A 23698-nucleotide genomic window follows, 5' to 3' on the forward strand; every position below is an offset into this window, starting at 1 on the left:
AAATTTTTTCAAACCGGTCTGCAAACCTTTTCCGGGTTTAAAGAAACAAACTGAAAACTTTATCGAAATCGGCCGGGTAGTTCTCAAGTTTTGCTTGTTGAAACACACAAACACTTTTTGGAGACATCATTTTATAGGGGAACATGGGGCAAAGTAAACTAGCAAAGCAAAGTGAAATGGTGAAATATTTACTCTGCTTTTAGTTCCACCTATCTGGTAATATTTTAACTATATAGTACCATATGTAGTCTATTCCAGTCAGGAAAAAAATGCCGCCTAAGATTAAAGCATTTGGTAATATAGGCAATTTTAAAAAAATGGTACTCATATTGTAATATTTTGTTGTAAGTCAAAAATTATTTTTGTTGCTACAAAATAATAAAGTTCTTGTTACTAACATTTTAAATATTAATTGAGTCCTCCTAATATTCAATGCGGTATTAATTTAGTTAATATTAAGTTTATTTGTATTTTAAATAAATTGTACAATTAGCCAAGTACATGCAGGACAAAGCGGATGGGGCAAAGTGAAATAGTTTGTTTCATTTACTGACTCAATCATTAAATATAAATCACTTTCGTTTGTTTTATTAATTATTTCAATTACATTCCTTCCTTTAGTTATTCACTTATTTGTTAGTTCATTCACTTATTTTCTTATTAATTTATTCTTTTACTTGCTCATTTATTTTTCTTCATATATTAATTGATTTATTCATTTAACTATATACTGTTTCATTATCTTTTCATTTATTCATTAAACCTTTCATTTATTGATTCTTTTGATCAGAAATATGTTTTGTAATCGAATAGAAAATATTTCACAAGAAAAATATTGCATTTTTCACTTTGCTCCATGAAAAAAAGAAAATGAAAAATTTCCACTTTTTTTTGAAGACTCAAATCAGCTGCTAAAAATAAAAAATACTGTTTCAACGTAAGTTTTATTATAAAATACAATGTTCTTTCTTTGTTTATTGTAATTTTCAAAACAAATTTCCGATTTGTTCATTTTGAAAAAACTCTGTCATCTTAACCATTTCACTTCACCCCACATTCCCCTACCATGTAGAGATTAGGCTTCAAATTACTTCATCTTAAATCAAAGTCTAATGTCCTTTTCTTATTTGAGGATCTGAAGTAGTAAAAAGGTCCAGATTTAAATAATTTTACCTTTAATTCGAAGAATATAATATAATTTTGTATTAGACTCAAAAATCAGAAGCGCACATTAAAAATGCCTTTATTTGACTCGGTAACACATATTTTCTGCCTATACCAATAATTCATGACAAGGAAAAAATTCAAGTTTGGAATTATAATATCTTCATTTGATTCAATAAGATTTATTAGTTTTTTTTTCTTTTTTCAACCTTAAAACAAAGCAAATTTAAAAACTGCAGTGATCTTGTTATATAGTAAATTATTCAAAATTAATGACAAATTCGGGCTTAGGAACAGCTTCATATAGTACAAGTAATTTTTTTTTTTTTTTTTTTTTGAGATTCAAAGTAAAGCAAAGTTTGTATTCGAGTCTTCAACTTCAATCTCAGAATTGGAGTCACCGCTGTCCACGCTGTTCTCATTCTGTCGACATTGAACAGGTGAAAAACTCTGCCCTAAAAACCCTGCCGGAGAGTAGTTCTTGATGACCTTCGTGGAATCGTTTTCTGAAGACTCCCGTTCTTCAAGGACCTGTCGCTTTCGCTTGGTCCGCCTGTTTTGGAACCACACTTTGACCTATAGAGAGGAAAGATAAAACTTATTTCATCTTAACAAACAAATGCAAGTGTAGTATAGTTAAGTTAAGTCTACGACTTGGACAATGGTTACCTCTGTTTTGGTAACAAGAAGGTTTAGGCCTCCTACACACGAGACGGTTAGTTGAATCAACTTTTCAAAAAAAAAAAAAAAAAAAATCCCGTAAACTAGGTGACTGGTGTTTTTCATTGTCTTCACTAAGGCCCGATTAAGCCATATATAGAGATGCCCAGGTCTTGTAAAAATTTGGTACCCCCACAAGAAAACCCGTACATTTGCAAAGTAATATGTTTCCAAGAAAGTGGAAAAGGAGAGAAATTCACCTGATTTTGGTAGCCCTGAAATTGTGGTGCCCAGGTCCACAGACCTGCAGGACGTGCGTTGATCAGGATATGGTCTTCACACGAGGCAACTTAGATGAACCAACGTTTCTTCCAACAAGTCGAATCCATTGGAACAGCTGCTCCACGACGCTGTTAAAACTGAACCGAGTTGACTCAACTAGTTCATTGACGTGTAGAGCGTAGAGCGAACGTTTGACAATATCTTGATGAGTTAAATCAACTAAGAAGTTGATTCAACCAATTGGGATGAGAACGGTAACGGCACTTGGTCTTGGTGCACCTGATGAGTTGACTGTCGAGTGAAGGAAGTTGGGCGATTCCTACTCTTTCTACCTGGTTACCTACATCCCGATATATTCGGCAGTTCGAAAGTTGGTCCAACTAAAATGCCTCGTGTGAAGGAGGCCTAATAGACGCTGTTGGTAAATTTTCATAGAAGTTTTGCAAAAATATTCCAACTCAAATCTGCGTCAATAACACGTTTATTTTTCACTGCCCCCCTCCCTTTATTCAACTTCCCTAAAACTGGTAAGCATTGTCAAGATTATAGCTCAACAAACCAGAGCCGCACGTTGCACTCGGTTATATCGTTATGTTTCAGCAAACATGGAGATTTCGGCTAATTTGGAGATGGAAGGTTGGCAGCAATTAGATGTGTAATAATCCTCTTATTATATACAGGGTGTTTCGTTTTAACCTGCAAGACCTTTATTTTCGCAACCGTTAGTCCTAGATGTATATTTCTAACTTCAAAAATTTTCAAAATCAGATGTAAGGTTAAGATATTGAAAGTTTGAAATCAAAAGAAAAATAAGTCAAAAAATAAAAAATTTAACTTTTTTTGCGGGCTTTATGTCCCCAAACTTATATTTAGGGAAATAATTTCCATTGAAAAAACAATTCCGACACAAAAAGTTAGAAATTAGTACGACTAATATTCGCCGAGATATGAAACGCAGCGTTTTTCGACTTAAACCACTTTTCACTCGCCATCAATAACGCCTTTTAGAGGAAAATATAACGCTTGTGCATAGAGTTTGGTTTTCCAAACTGTTCGAGGTTTTGTCGTGTGCTTTTGCGTATCACGGCATAACATTTGCATTTATTTTTGAATAGCGGTAAAAAATAAAAATACCTTGTTTTTCTTACTTTGACGACCTGTCATTCTTTTGAAAGGGCGGTAAATTCCAATCTCATCTTTTGTATGGTCTCTTAAAACTTTAAACTGGAATACCCCCTGAGTTTTGGTCGCACAAATGTCAAGTTTTTTTTTTTTTTTTTGTTAGAAATATCTTTCAATGGAGATTATTTCCCTAGATATAAGTCAGGGGACCTGGGGCGCGTATAAAAAGTTAAATTTTGTATTTTTTAACTCACTTTTATTTTCAAACTTTCAATATCTTAACTCTGCATCTGATTTTGAACATTTTTGCAATTGGAAGCATACACCTAGGACTAACGGTTGCGATAGTAAAGGTCTTGCAGGTTAGAACGGAACACCCTGTATAATAGCCGATGATCGAGTAACCCGCGTGTTTCAACTCACGCCACGGCATGATAATTTGAAAATATGTTTTGGTAATGTTTAACATGCAGGGAAAGGCTTTATCGTGACATGGCTGAACTCGATCCAGAAACTTAACTGTTTTACTGGTAAGACTGTGTCATATGAGGGGAATGAAGAAACAAAAAAATGATCAACAGAGAACGCTACCTACTGGAGTTTAGGGTTAATCCACTGAAGTTAGGGTTACAATTTCAATCATCAAAATATCACCAAACATGCAATGGCTTCGTTCAAATGTAGAAGCAATTTTCACCCGTCGTACCTTGACGAATAACTTTCTAGTTTTAAATAATTTTCCGCTCACTCTTAATTGCACTATCATATTGAATATTTGTTTGTTTTACATGATTCGTTTAGTTTTTGTAGTTACAAATTCATATCAAACGCTAACAAAAACATTACATTTCTCTACATTTGAATGTGAGCTATGATTACTATATTTTTATACGTGTAGGAGACTGTCTAAGAAATTTGTGTATTTAGGAAGTATTACTACTTCTTACAAGCGTACATGACTACATGCACGCCTTTTCTTGAAGAGTTGAAAAACATCGGTTTTGTACACAAAAAAAAAGTGTTGAAATGCACAAGAAAAGTGCATTGTGCCCTCATCGGACTTTTTTTCTTTGGTAACCAGTGCAATTTATGAACTGAAACGGATAAAACGGCATTTTCAGCTTTTATAGGAGTTAGTAAAGAAGTTAGCTGTGAGTAGGTTGATCGCTTCATGAAGAACAAGTTGGTATTGATTTTTAGGGCAGAGAACTTCTTTTCCATCACATTTTAATTGTTGAAAGTAGGGGCATCCCGAACTGAAGTTTTAATTTTAATTTGCCGAATGGAATTCTAAATTTCTCCGAATGATAAATTTGTCGAATAAAACGCCAAAATTTGCCGAATCTTCAGTCAAAATTTGCCGAATAAGGAAATTTTTGGAAGGTCACAGTGATCTTCCGTGACAACCTATTGGGGCGCCTTTAGTTGGAGGAGGCGCTCCTTCAAGAGATCTGGTCGCTGGAAAAGGTTAATTATTGAAGTGACTTACTTGAGTTTCTGTGAGACAAAGACTGAGTGCAAGCTGCCTCCTCTCACTGCCCGTGACATAGTGGTTCTTGTCAAAAGCTTCTTCCAATTTCATGAGCTGACTGGCAGTGAAGGCGGTTCGAACTCGCTTCACTTTACGAAGAGTCGGAAAAGTGAAACATCTCAGATCAGAACCTAGACGAACAAATATTCACATAGTGAGTATTTTAATGGAAAACTTCGCTTCAGCATGGAACGAGCCCTGTACCCAGGGCCGCAGAGAGCCAAGGCCAAGGCAGGCCCCTTGTCAATTATGTCGCCGGACTCCCTCCCACCCCCCCCCCCCAAAAAAAGGAAGAAAAGAAAAAAAAGGGGGGGAGGAGAAAATGGCTTACTAGAAAACAATTGATTCTATTTTAAGTGCCACAACAGTAAATACCAAAAGAGTAAATTTTACTTAACCTTTACGTTTTCTCTCATTCGCAGTCCCCCCTTTTTTTCTTCCCCCCCCCCTTTTTTGTTTCTTTCTTTCTTCCTTTTTTTTGAGTCGGTGTCACCCTCCCCCTCCCAAGGCCCGGGCCCCTAGTTTCCGATTAGGCTGACATGGCCTCTCATTGGGTCTGCCAGTACCAATCAGTTTAATTGTTTTATCGGGTTTAAATGCAAATCTTTACTCTTTTGGCCTAGCACTGAAAGGGAGAGAAAATTTCCAGCAACCTGCATCCAAGGTAATTGCCAACGATCGACCTCAGGAATTTCGGACCCACGGATTCTACGAACACGCACTCCGCATGTGCTCGATAGGGATTCCGCGACGTCGAGCTCTGAAGCCTCTGAAGTGTAGCAGTAGGCTATCCAATGATTTTTGGTCACGGCCTTGATCGCATGATTTGGTTTTGCTTCTGATTTCGTCACTGATAAGTTTTCTGACTACCTTAAAATTGTCGAATTTCTTGAGATAGATAACTGATTTCGGAAAAGAAAAAAATGCAGTGGAAAACTATAAAATTAATGAAAATAAAAATTTTGAGCATGAAAAGCTAAAATATTTTATCAGTTAATCTCATGTATGTGTGAACAATTTACACGTGGAATCGATAATTAAAATCGACCTTTGAATTTCAAGGTAACAAACCACGGGAAAAGAGAAATAGAAAGAGAGAGAGAGATAGAAAAATAAAAAGTGAAAATGAAAGAGAGAGAGATAGAAAGAAATAATCAATTTTTTTTTTTGGAAACGAAACTGAGAAAGAGAAAAAGAAATACTGCATTAAAATAGATGTAAATTGCACTGAAAAGTAAGAAGTTCATTCTTGAAATGATACCAAGAACTACTTTAAAACATAAGTTTTAAGTAGGGGAAGCTGCTGTACCCAGGGACAAAATTTACTTTTCAATTTTTGCAGGTCTCTGGGAAAGGATAATCGATCGGAAAAAATTTCTGGCAGAATCTACAACTTATCGTCTAATTTTGCAATTTTTGTCAGGTAAAAATCTCAAAGCTTTCAACTTCAAAAATTTTTTCTTAAAAACCATCTTTTTTGTCCGTGGGTACAACAACCCGTTCACCTCGCGGACAGGTGCCTTTGTACCCATGGACATACAAAGAATAATATATAAATAGGTCTGAGGAACTCAATTATACTCAATGCATGGGCACTTTTAAATGCAACTTGCTTCCACCTGATCTCTGGGGATGGAAAAAAGCCGGCACATCGAGGAAACCCATAACAACTTCAAGTCGCCCTGCACCTAACCATTCTCTCCACGGTATTTTATTCATGTACAAAAGGATGTGGCACAAGATGCGGCTGCAGAAAATTAAGTGTAAACTGTATCAATGCTTGCATAAATCGCCACGGTTAAAAAAGTAACTTTAACGGTTTATCACCAAATTTCACCGCCTTAACAATCTGAGGAAGAAGATGCTCTGTGTGCATGTTTGGATAGTTTATCATTAATTTTATCATTTACCCTTACTGCACAAGGGTGCACGTTTTACTTCTTACATGCGTTAAGGTCTATTTGGGCCTTAGTTGACGTAAATGACATAACAGAGTCCAATTTTTTAAAAACAAGTGATTAATATGCCTTTCGCGGAGTTTCAAAAATGAAAAAAGAGAAAAATAGATAGTTTTTAAAAATGCACGAATTTTGAAACACAGTTTCTCTACACCTATCACAGCTATAACAAAAACAAAAACTCATTTTTAAAGGCAGTTTTACGCTCTTTAATTTAACAACTGATGATTTTGCTCGCAAGTAATAAGATTTTGAGATGTGAGACAAAAGCTGCAATAACGGAATTCAAGATAAGCGGTAAAAACAGAATTCCAAGATAGTGGAGCTAACTCCCCGCAAAACCCTTACCTCCGGGGACATTTAGTATGTTCGTTAGGAGATCTTTCTGTACATGTGTACCAACTTTTAGAACTATATGTTGTTGTTTTTTCACTCTCTTTTTGAGTCTTCGTTTGCTGGACTATGGCGGAAAGGAAAAAAAAAAAAAAAAAAGAATGAAAAGAACACTTGTTCATATTTCCGTCTTTCTTCATTTCTCTCCCCCTTCCACCACCACCTGCATTCCAATTTCAAAAATTCAAATCACAATAATGACTCGCACTATATTTTACATCAAAAAGAAGAAAGAATGACAGCTAATCAATCTATGAGGAGTCTTCAAAAATAGAAAAAAGGGAAAAAATGGAGAGTTTTTCAAAAATTCACGAACTTTGAAATTAAATATCTCATTATAGTTACATTAAAAAATGATAATTTTACGCTCTTCAGTCCACTAACTGGCAATTTTGCTCTCAAGTTAATAAATTTTAAATAAAAGACAAAAAATGAAAAAACGCACCTAATATCCAAGATGGTGGCGCGAGCACCCCCCCCCCCACACACACACCGAGGACTTTTAGTGTACCAATTTTCAAAACTACATGTTTTTTTTCCACCCTTATTTTGACATTCGTTTACTAGGTTATATATTAGGAATTTTAATACATGTAAGATTTTAAACAAAAAACGTAATAATTGATGCATTTATAATTATACTAACAATTTTATTACATAGCAAATAATATAAACTAATGTGTAAGGGCTCTCATAAAAGAGCTACTCATTACACTTCTTTCGGTTAAGAAGTACATGTCATCTTGTCCTACAAGTATTTTGATAGAGCTATTAAAATTTCACAATCACAAATTTTCCGGACAATCTGTAAGAAGTTCTGAAACTGTGTGCAGCTTTAAATCTACATGAGGTTTAAAGAAATTATTTTATAGCTTTTAGTCCGTTTTAAAAGTCCCTCAATAATTATTTTCTTCCTTTTATATATTACTAAAGGACCCGACAGACGTTGTTCTGTTCAAAATTTATAAATTAAAAAGTTAAAAAATTTCAGTAAACTATCAAGTGTTTGAACCGTTCTGTTGAAAAAAAGAAGTAAAAAAAAAAAAAATGTTTTAAGCTGCTATGGTGTCAGAATTCGTATATTTATTACAACTTGATTTATCTAATGCCCACTGAGCAGTTGTTTTATTGACTATTTTTTCTCTCGTACTTGATGGTTTGTTCTTTCAGCCATACTCAAAAGATAAAAAAAATCCTCAGATATTAAGTGTAAAAATCTAACTACCCATCTAGAACAAACGGGAAATCCCAATGCAACATCCCCCATATGAAAAAGAATAAAACAATCGAAAGGATATCGTTTAGAAAAATGATAAAGGTAAAAACACATTCTTCAACTAAAATGACTAAAAACTCTTTAAAAACGAAAAACAATTCTTTGCAATTTGAAATATTTCGCCAAATAAACAAAAAATGCAATAAATTACTTTAACAGTATCTTTAAAATGTAAACAAATGATTGCGCAACTTTATTCTTTATAGCCAAAGTCGATAAGCCACCACGTTACTGTAATCCAGCCGATCAGTGAGAGAAGGTAACTCTGACCGATAAGTGGTCCGATCTTTCGAACCAAAACTTTTTATTCATATATTGCCTAATTTGTTCTTTCCACCAAAGATGAAGATCTTCCACTGCACTGATCTTTTGTGTACAGAACTACCCTGTTGTAATTTATTTGGATGAAAATAAAATTTGTTTCGTCTTTAAATTCCATCATCTTTTCCTTTAATAATCTACTGATTAGTTAGATAATTTTAAAAGTATTCTTGACATTGGTGCCAAAACTCAGATGGATTTCAGCCGAGAAACAAATGTTGCTAGCGGTACTTTCTGATCATTTGGTTAGGAAAACCTAAAGCACCGATCCAGTCACATGGTTCAACTACGACGACAGAATACACGTTTTGAGTGAACCTTGCAGTACTTTACTTTAAAATATATCACTGGACCTAAAATCGTTGCATTCAAGAAATGAGGGCTTCACTCTCATTCTCTACGTTTTATCTATTCTCAGTTGACATATCACAGTAGAAAATTTCATTATAAAAAGCAGAGCTGGCTTTCTTATTGTCCTTTGGCAACAGGTTAAATATTTATTTCAGTTCTCTCTCAACAATAGGTTAAAATGAATATTAATAATTTGGGAGATTTTGCCATTCAATGTTTAAATTAATTAATTAACAAAGACGTTTCCGATTCGATCCATCGTGCTTCAAAACCATGCTTGCCACAACTTAATTACATACAAAAAATTTGATCAAAATCGGTCCAGCCGTTTAAAAGTCTTATGGTGACAAACGTACGCACAGAAGATTTTTATATATTAAGATTGTGATCCTGAAAATTTACAATCAATTTTAAACATTTAGCTGAGACAATGACAGGGACTGTTGTATTGACAATGACAGTGTACAGTTAATTTGGACAGTTGATAAAATTAACGAACACTAAAAAACATTGCAACCTGAAAAATATTTGGTTTGTTGACATTTTTATGCAGAACGCTCTGCAAGTAACAATATACTTAATTTTAAATATAAATATGTATCATACATCTAACACTGTAACCAACATTAAAAAAAAAAAATACATATAGACATTAGACAATCACAAAAGAGATATGTTTCACCTCAATCAAACATTTTACTTACATTTTGTCGTGTTGCAACCATGGAGTAAGGAATAGTAACACTGTTGCTATTCCTTGATTGTTGGTTCAATAAGTTACGTTGAATGATCGCCAATCTATAGTAGGTGTATTACACTTTCAAATTTCACGCATTGATTTAAATTATTTTTTGCCAATTATCTCCTTGGACCGTAATTTCCTGCAATACAGTTTTAAGCATGATTTGGTACTTATTGATTAAAGTACCTTCCATGTAATGCTCGCCAAGAAAAGTTATCCTCACCAAATAAAATAAAAACAAAGCAACTTTAATAAATTTAAATAGGTGACACTTATTTTGTTGCATTAATAATTAATGTTGGAAGTAATTATTCAGTACAACTGTTACACTAAATTATTCAATACAATTGTTACACAAAAAAATCACGTTGGCAATAATTATTCATTGCAATTTATTGCATTGAATTTAATATAGCCTTCAAATAACTTCCTTTTAGAAACAATTACTCGAATGTGAACTAACAGTCACACATAATTCGGACAACGCAGTCTCTGGGGTAGTTTTTTACGAAATTTTCAATGATGAAAGAAATAAAATGATGCAGTATTTCCTTCGTATAATAAAGAGCTTTTATATTCAATTTTATGCCTAAAAAATCAAACTTCGATCGTTTTGGAAAATTTTTAAACATATTTTCTTGCATTGTCATCTGATTCTCAACCATGTTCAAAATTTCAAGTCTTTAGCTCATCGAGAAGTTTGTTTAAAATCTGTCTCAAGATCCCATCAGAACAGGCAAACAACAAGCGACTTAATAGTAATAAAAATAATAATAGAACATAGTAAAATAATAATAAAAACAATTTAATGAAAGGTTTTAAAAACAATAAATAAAAATGAATTAAATTAATAGAAACTATAAAAAGAAGAAAAAAAAAACAAATAAATAAAAGTAGAAATAAATATGAGAACAAAAAAAAAAAAAATCACTTGTACTTTTTAAGAAAATAAGAAAAAAATGAATTCAGTGTAGTTACTTAGTTACCGGAGGGCGAAAAATGCAAAAGATCAATGCATGTGTAGTTTTGTTTAAAATGTTTTTTTTTTTTTGATAGCTCATCTTTAGCTCCTAAAGTTCAAAAAATTGTAATGTAATATTATGTTACTATTGTCAAGTGCGCCAACTTAGTGTCAACTTGTTGATTATTTTTAAGTACCAGAGTCGGCCTTAACGAATGCGGGGCCCGATTGGAGAATTCTGATGGGGCCCTTTGTAGAATAATTGATTCAATTTGAGACAGAAAAATAGAAAGAAAGTGAATTTCAAAAAAGGTCACATACGTTTAACACTGAGAAGTTCTAGATTCGAAATATAGAGCTTTGACACAAAAGTTTTTTCCCAAAGGATACAAGACCTAAAAAGGAAATTTTGGACTGTCTGCGGTGACGTCCGCAATGGAACAGAGTTGGGAGGTCGGGCGACCTCCTCTGGAAAATTTTTATAAATTGAAGTTTTAAAACCCCAGTTTTAGTCTGGAGAAGTTTTATAAGTGAGAGAGGTTCAAAGTCCTCTACCCGGAAGAATTTTAAACACTGGAGCCAAATAACAAATTTCAGCAGTTTTTGGTAAAATTGGGGGAAAGGGAAAAAGGATACTTGACTGAATTATTTCAAAACTGAAGTCAAATATAAGCTCACAGTGACGACATTAGGGGATCCAATGAACCGCTGGAAATTTTTCGATATTGAAGTGTAAAAATGCAATTTTGGGACATTTTGATAACGACAGTGGAAAGATAAGATGACGTTTTAGTCTATTTTGAGGAAAGAAAAGGGGTGGTGTCACGCGGAATTTTCTAACAGCTAAAGCTTAATCTATCAGTGGTGATCTTAAGGAAAGGGATTAAAGGGTTCTGGGCCGCTTCCCTGGAAATTTATCGAAGTTATAATTTTGAAAAAGCAACTTCAGGCTACCTTGAGAAATATTAGGGCAGAGAGAAATCTCCCAATTTAAGGATGGAATATCCTTTGGAAACGTTTTGCAATTGAAAACTTTAGGCTCAATTTGAGGCAATCTTTTTGAAACTCTAACGATCAGGTTGAATGAAAGAGAGTTTGGAGACAATTTGTTGACATTTGAAGTTTTAAAAACCAAATTTTTGGCTATATGTTGAAAGTTTGCTGGAGAGATAAATGTTTTGAAGTCCCATTGCTCAGAAATTTTCGACGTTGAAGGTCTAAAAACATATTTATTGTGATGTTGTAACTTATATTCAAAGTAGGGCTGTTCTATGATCTAACAGTCTCCTTTCACTGCGAGGAGAGGGATGTGACGGCAGATCCCAATCTTGATGATACGGTGCTCCAGTACTAAAGAGACTTCCTGTAGTTCTTACTCAGTTACTTGTTAGATTGGTTTCACAAAAATTTTACTCTTATCATATTATTTGGTCTCATAGCATTACTGAAAATATTGTAAGTATTATTCTGAAATGAAAGCAATAAAAGAGCACTGGACACACAATTTTTATATGTTGTGTTATAGAGCAGTAGTGACCAACGTATGACTCGCGGTTTCTGAAAAGCATATTCAAACTTACCCATCATTAGTACCAAGTAACGATGATAAAATTCGCAGTTAGCAATTTTGTTTCCGTGTTCATGTTTTTTTTTTTTTGAAATCTAGGGGATAAAATATTTTTACATTTTTGTATGTGCTCTGGCCCATTAGAATCATTTTGATATGAGGTTCGGCCAGTGATTATAAACAGGTTGGACATCACTGGTGTTATAGCTAATCAAACGTTATAATATTTAACTGTCATTGATGCAGATGTCCTTTCGTAGGAAGTTTTTCATTCAGTAAAATAACCTTCAAAATTAGAAAGTAGACAACAAGTAACTGCAGATATGACCTAGATGAAAATAGTAATCCCTAATCACACACGCACTTTTTTCCGAAAAATTGTACTTCCGAAAAATTGTACGGGTTCAGGTTAAAATTGAAGGTTTTAACCCGCATTCGATTGTGGGACAGTACCGATTTCTTTATATTTACAATTTTCGCTCTTTTCCCTTAAAAAGTAATTAAATTAATAAATAAAATAAATAAATAAACTTAATTTAAAATTCTCATTTTTCGCTTTGCCCATGCGATAGTTAGGAGCTTTAACTTTATCACTCACTGTAATAATTGACGATAATCATGAACTTTTTTTTAAAGCCCCATTACTTATTTTCCTCTCTCCTGACCGTTTGAGAGTCGGTATGGCCATTGATTTCAGATGTTCAATTTAACAGCTGCTTTAACTTTTTTCCGGAAATTTATTTCATGCAAGTATTTTCGGAAATAAGTTTCGCTAAATGTAACTTCTGATGCTCATGGCACATTTAAAATTAGCTGAAAGCTTCAGGAACCTCCTTTACCCCATTGATTGAACTAAGAGTAGCTCCCCGGTCCCAGATTGAACATCAGTTAAATATTAAATTTGAACTTTTTATTTTCATACATTTTTTCTCGTGTTTATCCAAAGGAAAAAAATGTTTTTTTTTTCTTCTTTTGGCGTAAGGCCCCCACCAGCGCGGAGCCCGATTGGGCTGTTTTGCTTTAATCGGTCTAAGGCCGGCTCTGTTAAGTACACTATATGACCAAAAGTATTGGGACACTTTCAAAAATTCACATTTTTAAGGATTTCTCAAAAAATATAAAAGACCAATTACTTTGTTACTTAGGTTACATAACAAGTATGCTCCAGCTGTCAATTTTGAGTAAAAATTATATCACACTTGCGTTTTGGGGGTCAGTAACAAATTGAGGAAAACAGAAATGTTTTTTGGCCATCATTCATCGTAAATAGCTCAGAATAAGCTGTAAATTTCAGAAATTAGTTAGCTTACTATGTACAATCATTTTTCATACTTTTGAGAAGGTATCACTGATATTCATGAAAATATAAGCATTTCTTTCAAAACTACAAATTTTATTTGAAGGTTTTTGGCTCATAGCACGCAAAGTTTCTCATTAAAGCTTATGAAACTTTCAGAAAACTTGACAGCATACAAGAGAAGCACAATACTAAAATTTGAAATGAAAATGTTGAAAATTTGATAAAATGTGATCGTTTAAAGCAATTAATTTATCACTGAGCGTGTGCAAAAGGTAGCAATTTATAACTTTCATCATCTAATACCCAACTAGATTCCTGAACTCAAAAAAATTCCAGTTCAATATCTCAAAAATTTAGAAAGTTATCAGCAAACTAATGAGCCAAATTTGAATAACTACGAATCGCGAGGGATCGTTAGCAAATAAGCTGTTTTTATCATGAATCACACTGAACGATTGAAAGCAAATGTTACAAACTTGCGAACGCCCCCTCACGGTTCGTCGCCTACCCAGAAATTATTGAAATTCGGATCATTACATCGCTGATAACTTTCTGAATTTCTAAGATATTGAACTGGGATTTTTTTATTAGTTGAAGAAGTTAGTTGAGTTTTAGATTATGAACGTTTTAAATTGCTATCTTTCGTGTATGCGCAGTGAAAAAAATGTTTTAAATATCTATATTTTACCAAATTTTAAACATTTTAATTTCAAATTTTAATATTATGCTTCTCTTGTATGCTCTCAAGTTTTCTGAAAGTTTCGTAAGCTTTGATGAAAAGCTTTGCATGATATGAGTCGAAAACCTTCAAATAAAATTTCTAATTTTGAAAGAAATGATTACATTTTCGTGAATATCAGTCTGATACCTTCTCAAAAGTATGAAAAAATATTGCACATAATAAGCTAACTAATTTATGAAATTTACAGCTTATTCTCAGCTATTTACGATGAATGATGACCAAAAAAAAAAAAAAAAAAAACATTTTTGCTAGCCTCAATTTGTTACTGACCCCCGAAAAGCAAGGGTGATATAATTTTTATTGCAAAATGACAGCTGGAGCATACTTTTATGTGACAAAAGTTTCAAAGCAATTGATATCGTATTTCTTGAGAAATCTTCAAAAATGTGAATTTTTGAAAGTGTCCCAATACTTTTGGTCATATAGTGTATATCTTCCATATCATTTAAAACAATGGGATGAAATTTTACTCAATATAACTAAGAAATGTAATACCGTGGCTGGAAAAATACAAATAGCCTAGGGTAGAGGATGGAGAATTTTTTCAAAAAGTGTTTACAAAGTTGTACACATGATTGCGTTAACTTTGTGCCACCACTTTTTTTTTTTTTTTTTTTTGTTAAAAATACTGTCCCAACACTGTCGCGCTCAGTTAATTACGACTGAAATCTGAATAAAAATAGTTAAATTTTGCATTTATTTTTTTATATTTTCTCAAGTTTTTCGTTGATTAAAAAAAAAGAAAAACTTGAGTAACAACATTGTCCTTTAAACTTTAGTAAAAGTTCACAAAAACTTCGAATGGCATATATTTTTCAACTTTTGAACACAGTTTTTTCAAAATTTTGGACATGTTTTAAAGCAACTCCCTGTTTTCCTTAAACATTTTGTTTTCAACCAAGAAACGTGCAAGTCTTCACGAATCAAAAACAAAAACAAGCAAATATAACAAACCTCTTAATGACTTAACATTAGTCAGAAATAAATTATTCCTAAATTTTTTGAGGTGACTCCATCCGTCTTTTAATTTAGTTATTTTATAATTTCGGTAGGGCCGACTTCTATCTTCCTCCTGATATTTGAAAAAGGTCAAATAAAAGTTCTCAAAAGTATAAAACGATACATTACAAGAGAATATAGAAAATTATTGAGGTAATGCATTTTTAGTTATGAAAACTAGTGGTACAAAGGAGTAGCACGTTTTTCTTATTTTAAGGTATCTCGTGACATATATGTAGCACTTAAACAAAACAATTTGTACAATCGCCTTCGATAACATAGAAATACTAATCGTACAATCTTAAACTTTTCAAAAGTTTAAACTGCGTGGAAATAGTTTCACACGAGACTCTCACAATTCAGAAAACAATGTGAAACACCGCATTCTCATTCAAATTTTTTGTCACAACAAAAAGATTAAAAACGACAAGTGATGCACTAAGTTTTTGGAGACTCTATTTGCACTTCGACAGCCGCTACGTAGCCTAAAAGGTTAAAAAGATGTTGCGACACAAAGTTGGTGAATTTGACGACAACAATAAGAAGGTGAAGCAAAAAAAAAAGAAAAGAAAAGAAAATGTCATGAAACCGCTGAATTATCTAGTTATTTTACTGGTTAAAATGGGCTACTGGCTACACTATAAACAGTATATAAAAACTGCCAAATATACATGAATTTTAAGTAAATCAGAAAAACCGAACGTCTCGTGGGCGGTTCAGGAAAAAATGCCCCGTGCTTAACGCTGAGTGTTTTATTTCATTCAAGTAAGTATTAATTAAATATGGGATTAACTGTTATGCTTTGATAGTATATTAAAGCATGTATTATTCCCCAACAGCATTATTTTTTAAAAGCTTTGATTAGCTGGGGGGAAAAAAACTTAGCGTTAATCACGGGACATTTTTTCAAGAATCGCCCTCGTAAATATTATATCGATTTTTTTAAAAAATATTTTATTGTAGCAAAGATTAAAGAAAAATAAGCACACACAAAAAATATAAATAAATAAAACAAAACGTTAGATTAAGCTGATACATCAAATAAATTAATAAGCTCGGAAACACATCCAGAAAAATCTTCATCAAGTTACAATAATTTTAAGAATTCTTACTATTCTAAATAAATTCTATTACATTCGTTTCCTGATATCGCCTTCATCTGGAAATTTTTCGCGCAGACAAAAATTATCAGACAAATTTAATTTTCGACAAAAGGGGCCCCTTTGAATTTATTTTAGTTCTTCAAATAACCTCTTCTTGTTAATGGGCATAATCCAAAATGGATACAATTCAGACAGAGCTTGTGCTCATTTCTAACCCCCGACACACAAAGGAAGGGGGTTATGAGTTTGACGTGTCTATGTATCTGTCAGTGGCACTCTAGCACCTAAACGGATGGACCGATTTTGAAAAACGTTTTTTGTTCGAAAAGAGAGTTGATCGAGAGTGTTCTTAGATAAGTTGCGTTTTTGGATGACATTAATTAATGAAAGTATTAATTAAAAACCTCTAAAAGGTTTTCCACGATTTTTGCAGTAAAAACATAGTCAAAAATTTTAAAATTTAATACTAAAATAAAGAGAATTTTTTTCCGCGTCTGATAGAATATGTTTGGAATTTCCATGTTTCATAGAAGTCGAATAACAACGTTTTTTTAAAGCAGATTTTAATAACGGCTAAGCCTTTATTCACGTGATTGGTAACCAAATTCATTGTTGGCCGACAAGGAAATTAAAACGCAATGATTGAAAATCTTTATCTGCTGCCAGTTTCTATTTGTCAACAATTATTTGTTTCTTGCAATTGATTTTTAAAAGTACAATGGCTTTTAAAAGAATTTTCAATTTTCCCTCTTAATTCTACTTTTGCGACCAAGTCGGTATTTTTTAAAAATTTTAATTTTAGTTACTTGTTGACTGATTAAATTAATTAATTAAAAAAAGATGGAGCTAACACTTACCGTATGCGAATGGAAAACGAAATAGATACCATGGAGTGAATGCTTGAAAAGGCTCGGTCGGTAACGTTTGCTGGTACCGCGTGACAGTCGGAATCGTAGTGACAGGTACTTTGAGGCGTTGCGATGGAACATAATTTTCTTCACGAGCCAGCAAAGCTTCGATGGAAAAACGGAAACCAGGTTTAGAAGGGATACTCATCTTCATCCCATGCCTCCAGCGCTGAATCTGAGGGATCATCCATCCTATCAGAGGAAGAAGAACCCTCACCCAGCTCTGAGGAATCTGCATCAGAGCTGTCATCAATGACTTGGGGATTGGATGGGGATGCAGGCCATTGGTTGCTTAAGTCCTCTGGGCGGAGTCAAAAGGAAACATTTTCATCATTGGATGAAAGTTGTAATTCTTTTTTTTTTTAAACGATAACCAATAGTTACAACTATGAACATAAAAATGCATTTAATTTCCTCATTCGAAGGAAAGAAATACATTATGTATCACACTAGGGGGTAGCAAGCCGAGGCCCTTATCCCGGGCCGCAACTTCTGAGAGGCGGCAAATTCACCCTATTTCTGTGTTTCTTTTCGTTGAAATTCGATATAAAAATTTGAAGGAAGATGGGTCAGGGCGTCATTTTCAAGATTTGCCTAGGTTCAGAAAAATCGAAGATCCGGCACTGATCTTCGATTGATTCATTGTATGGTTATCGTATATTTACTACCTTATATAATATATTACTGTGAAAGATTAAGCTGCATACCGCAACTAACAGTCGACTCTCGATAGCTCGAAGCCTTATAACTAGAACATTCCTTCATCTGGAAGTTTTTATTCGGTCCCAAATAATTTAGTGTTTTCTACCCAAAGTTGTCTCTATACTGTACTTTTAAGTCAAAGTTTTTACGAAAGTTTTGTTTTCATTTTATGAAAAAACTTCAGCCAAAATAAAAAATGTTCATTTTTTCTTTCACACCTACTTGCTTTGCTTAACAGCTTGTATGAGGAGGATAATTTCTTTAAAATAGCACCGCAAGATTGCGTAAAAAGTAGCCGATTGTTCTCCTTTTTGCGGCGGCTAACGATACAAAATTTCATTTATTAGCAGCTAGATAATCTTTAAGCGATTTTGCCTTAAAATGGGGCTACTTGAACTCAGCGTTCCAGCAGTCCCGGACCACGTTTCATCACTAAATTATGTTAAGTAAGGTTTGTAATCTTTTAAAATAAAGAGGTTAGTTACTATTTATACACGTTTGTTTGCAGATCTGGGGATAAAATTGGTCCGAAAGTAAAAGAGAACTCTTTGAAAGGAAATATGCGGATTATTACGAGGAAAAATTACAACTGTGTCCAGATTCAATTCATTCCGGAGAAATGTCTTAGAGAGTGGCATTGGCATCAGCCCATTTTGACTTAAGTATATAAACTCTAAAAAGGAAATTAAAAGATCGTTCACAAAACAACCTGGGCATCTAGTGGAAGAGCAGGTATCAAACAATATCAGAGAAAATCAAGCCACCCAAGCCATTAAAGAGAGGAGTTTTCATTCTTTCTAATCTATATACATAAATGGCTACTTCTGTATGTAAGGATATCCGGGGTAAACTTCAAAACTACTAGACCGATTTTAACCATTTTTTCGCCATAGATAGCTACATTATCAGGGAGCAACATAGGCTATAATTTATTTCGAAATCTTAATTTAAAACAGTTATGATGGAAAACAGTAAATTTCACGTGATTTCCCCATTAAGTGTTTAAATAAAAACCCATTGTTACAAAAAGTCGTTGCCTTACAACAGCAATACATGGTGCGATCCGGAAGTAATGACCCTCACATTATACTGACGCATGTGCACCCTGCAGCTCGCTCCGCTTGACAGCGACGGCTGCGGCTGTTGTTGGCTTTACAGCGCAACGCAGGTCAGTTGCCTCCCAGCTTTCCGAGGCAAGCCATCAGCTTTAATAGTAACCCCTATACGGTGGTGCGTGACACGACGAAAGTTCCTCAGAGCAACGCAAAGAGATCAAATTTTGCTTGGAGTTTCCTTCCGAAACGTTCGATGTTTCAACAGGCGTCTGGGACTGAGTGTCTGTCCTATTCGCACGTAGAAAAAAGGCACGAGGCCTTTCGTAAGGCCGTGAAGTGGTGACTGATGAACCCCATAAAAATTTGATTTTGACTTTATACTCGATGAGTGCAGAATTTTGCAGCCGGATCTTCGACTACAAGCACCACCACACTAGAGTCAGTGTGACTCTAGTGTGACTCTAGTATGGTGGTGTGATAGTGACTCTAGTGTGGTCTAGAGTGACTCTAGTGTGGTGGTGCTGCCAGTAGCCCCAGCCAGGGCTGCGGAGACGGAAGGAAAATGGCCGATTCCGACTCCATCTTCGGTTTATTTATTTATTAATTTTCTTCCCTTATGGGAAGGGGAAGAAACCCCTAAACAGAGATTGAAATATTAATTCCTTTTAAAATAATTTTTGCGTCGCATTTTATTGTAAATCTAAGATGCGTACAATGTTAGAAAATCGATTTGAAAATCAAATTTTCCAATAATTGCGATTTTAAAAGTGAGCTACTTAAAAGCAACTTAAAAATTTAATTTAAAAAAAAATAAAAAGGATTAATTTGCTCTTTTTTAATGTTTAACAAATAGATGTTGATCGAATCGTGTGCTTTCAATTTTTAAAACCTGTAACTTGAGGAAAAAAAAAGCTTTTTTTGCTAAGTCGAAAATCCTTTCTTGAAAGGGGTCGGTCTGCCCCGAGTAACACCCATCTGGTGGGTGCCACGTCAATTTTTGGTTGATTTCACGTAACTTTGCGGCTTATGCGCGAACTAAAAACTGTAAAAGGATGTAAATATTTTCAAAGATATATTAAAAGCCTATTAAAATGAAGCATTTATACGGTATTAGAACAAAAATTTTGATCATTTGGATTTAAAAAAAAATCGAAAATTGACATTTTGTTTACTTTTTTTAAAAACTTTGCTGCCAATGCGTGATCTGAAGACATAAATATTAATTTTTTTTAATTATTTTTACCATGTTTAGGATGTCAACACACAACTTTTTTTTCATAAGTTGCTTACCAAAAATTTCCTTTTTTCGGCTTACCCTAGTATACGTGCGTCTGGACCAAATTTTACACAAAATGCAGCGGTATACAGCTTTGTACGAATAGCTCTTACTATACCTATATTTCTTTTTCGCTCAGTTTTTTTGTTAAAATCTTTATTGAATACTTTAGAATTAACCTAAATAAGATTTTAAGGTTAACAGCAATAATTGAGTGTTGTAACAAGAAGTTATATTCTGACTTTATTTCACACTTTTTAATGAGAACCAAGCTTAGACAACTAGCGGCACCCGCACGGCTTTGCCCGTAGTAGGAAATTAAAATGTCATTTGGTTTACCTGTATATATACCCAGGGACTGATTTATGGCAGGGCATTCGGGGCCCGGGCCCGGGGCACCAAAGGAAAGGGGGCACCAAATTTTTGTTATCACTTTTTTTAATTTAGGAACCAGTGTCCGGGGTCTCTAACTAAAGGGAACAAAAAAATTTCGTCATTTGACATTTTGTTTTTATTAAATGAAAGCATATTAGCCAATTGTTGTGTAGAACTATCATTTTTGTTATCGAAGAGAATTAAGTGTCCTTTGCATACTCTCATTTCTGATGGTAAATTAACTTTATTAGCTCTACTATCAATAGAAAGAAGTTTGACCTAAAACTTGATTATGAGGACATTATAGATGAATTTACTACAAGAAAACAAAGGAGAAAATACATAAAGAATCATTGATGCGCAGAAAGCACATTATGCTTTCCATACACCTTTACCGTTTGTATCATAGTTTTTCCATCTGCAACTGTAAAAAAATTTCTAATATGAAAACTATAAATTTATTTTAGATTTATATTAAATAATTTCTTTGCAAAACATCTTAATTATCAACTTTTTTCGTATGAAATCGGTATTTTAAAGTTTTCTTTCTATCAAAATAATATCCAACACTTACCATCATATTTTCTGTGTGTGTGTGTGGGGGGGGGGGGCACTATACTTCTCAGTGCCCGGGCACTCATGTGTGTAAATCGGTCCCTGTATATACAAGTAATGGATGATGATTTTCTCGCCACTTTGATCGACCTTGTTATAGTCATTTGCTCGCTTACGTTATGTAATTTACTCGTCCACGTTATGATAATTTACTTGTGCATGTTGTGATAATTTGCTCGGTAAAATGTTCTTAAATTTGGAATAGAAAAAGAACGAAATCGAATGTTCGAAAAATCGCTTCGAGGTGCACACCCCTTTGCTACAAACTAATTTTGTGTCAAATTTCATGAAAATCGGCCGAACGGTGTGACGCGCACAGACATCCGGAAATTCAGCTTTATTATTAGTAAAGAAGTCACTAGATTTAAAAAACAGATACATTTTATCGGATCTTTTGGATTGGTGCCTTCGCGCCAACACTTATTTTGAATTTACCGAACCCCCTCACAAGCTGCTCCCTGAGCTACGGGCCTCGACTGGCTCAAGGGATACATTCCTTTTATTATTTTACTAGCGGTACCCGCACGGCTTTGCCCGTAGTAGAAATTAAAAAGTCATTTGGTTCGCCAGTATATTTACAAATAATGGATGATGAATTTCTCGCCAGTTTGCAATGTTCATTTGCTCGCCCACGTTATGGAAATTTGCTCGTACACGTTATGATAATTTACTCGTCCATGTTATGATAATCGGCTCGATAAAATGTTCTTAAAATTGGAATAGAAAAAGAAGAACATCGAATTTTCGAGAAATCGCTTCGAGGTGCTCACCCCTATGCTACGAACTAAATCTGTGCTAAATTTCAGGAAAATCGGACGAACGGTCTAGGCGCTAAGCTCGTAACATACATCCAGAGACACAGACTTTCAGCTTTATGATTGTTAAGATAGCTGAGACAGAAGTAAAAAATATACGTTACTGTTATTTGAGAGTGATTACTTAGAAAATGTTAGGCAACAAAAACGTTTGCTGACAGTCGCTATTAGTTAAAGAGAGTTAAAAAAGAAGCAAACTAGGAAACGGCGTAGAGCTACTAAAATTCGATAAACATTCAAGCCATCTGGTTGCCAATGACAGTTATTTTCTTATTAGTAAGCCTTTACATGTAATCGAACTAATCGGTAGTCAGTTTTTTTAAAAATGCTAGGAGAGTCAGTGAATTTAAAAAATTAGCCAGAAGTCGAGTCGGAATCGGCCTGTTTTCTAACAACTCCGACTCCTTTACTTCAAAATCAGTCCGACTCCGACTCCACAGCCCTGGCCTTAGCACGGGGCAACTTAAACCCAATTTTCAAAAATAAGAAAAAAAATATATAAAGAATAAAAATTCTTGCTTAAAAATGGCTTAAGATGGTAGCAGAATGTCTGAAAAGTGATAAAACAAGATTATCAGTGAACATTATGGGTTTAATCAAAAAATTAGTGTAAAACTCGCAAAAAAAAAAAAAGAACTTTCGGGATTTGCGTTGCCTCTGTTTACGGTAGCTGAATTAAATTTTCTTTACGAAGCTGGTTATTTTTTAAATAACAAGCTTCAACTATCACAACTTTTGATGCAATAGTTATAGCTTCAATTTCAAATTTTGGTTGTGCTCTTGTATTGACCACATATGATAGTCTGGTGAGGGAGAAGGGGGGGGGGGCGTAAGCCCACATCACTGTTCAAAAGGAGGAACAGAGCCTGATAAATTGAGAACCCTTGTACTAGGCAAATATGAGCATGTTAAAAAACGACAACTGAAAAAACGACACCAAACCTTGCGAAATCATCGTTTCTTAACCTTCCAAAAAAGAAAAAAAAAGCACCATTTATTACAAATCCTACTTCCATAAACTTACACATCCTCAGCAAACATTCGCTGTCTCAGAAAGGATTTGCATCTAATCTCAGTTTCTTATTGCTGCTCGCTTTGCGAGTGCGAAACTGCGAAGATCATGTTTCAGAAGATAACTCCACCTAAAAGCGTTCCAGCTGTAACATGGACAATCAGACAACATCCCATTAGTACCTACAGCAGAAAATTATAACGAAACGTTTTCCAAACACTGCTGAAGTGCCTGTATCTTACGTTGCTTGAGGGAAACAGACCGCTTTTCCCGAAAGTATCTCAAAGGGCATGGGATAGATAGCAAGGTGTCATAAAGAGATAAATTCACATATGGGAGATTTTAGAAATTTTTAAAGAATTCCAAAGCGTTCCAATTTTAATTTTGAAGCTATAAAACTGTCATTCATTTTTTTTTAAATTGAAATTACAACCAGGAAAATTCGAAACAAAAGCTACGTGATATCAT

General features: G+C 34.1%; 1 protein-coding gene across 1 annotated transcript; it reads right to left on the bottom strand.

Moving 5' to 3' along the window:
- Positions 1 to 1259: 1259 nt before the first annotated feature.
- LOC129224674 (homeobox protein HMX3-like) lies at positions 1260 to 17539 on the bottom strand. The gene is made up of 3 exons (XM_054859220.1): positions 17330 to 17539; positions 4718 to 4890; positions 1260 to 1740 (listed from the first exon to the last, which is right to left on the bottom strand). The coding sequence occupies exons 1-3, from the start codon at positions 17532 to 17534 to the stop codon at positions 1507 to 1509; spliced, it is 612 nt and encodes a 203-aa protein (XP_054715195.1). The 5' UTR covers positions 17535 to 17539; the 3' UTR covers positions 1260 to 1506.
- Positions 17540 to 23698: the final 6159 nt, after the last annotated feature.

This window comes from Uloborus diversus, chromosome 6 (genome assembly GCF_026930045.1).
Source record: "Uloborus diversus isolate 005 chromosome 6, Udiv.v.3.1, whole genome shotgun sequence".
In the NCBI taxonomy this organism is placed as follows: Eukaryota; Metazoa; Arthropoda; class Arachnida; order Araneae; family Uloboridae; genus Uloborus; species Uloborus diversus.

Excerpts from the sequence above, each read along its gene's own strand:
- LOC129224674 (XM_054859220.1), bottom strand. The coding sequence starts at position 17,534 with ATGAAGATGAGTATCCCTTCTAAACCTGGTTTCCGTTTTTCCATCGAA. Across the intron at positions 4,891-17,329 it reads TCGTTTTCCATTCGCATACG|GTTCTGATCTGAGATGTTTC; the intron begins GTAAGTGTTAGC and ends TTGTTCGTCTAG. Across the intron at positions 1,741-4,717 it reads TTTGTCTCACAGAAACTCAA|GTCAAAGTGTGGTTCCAAAA; the intron begins GTAAGTCACTTC and ends TCCTCTCTATAG.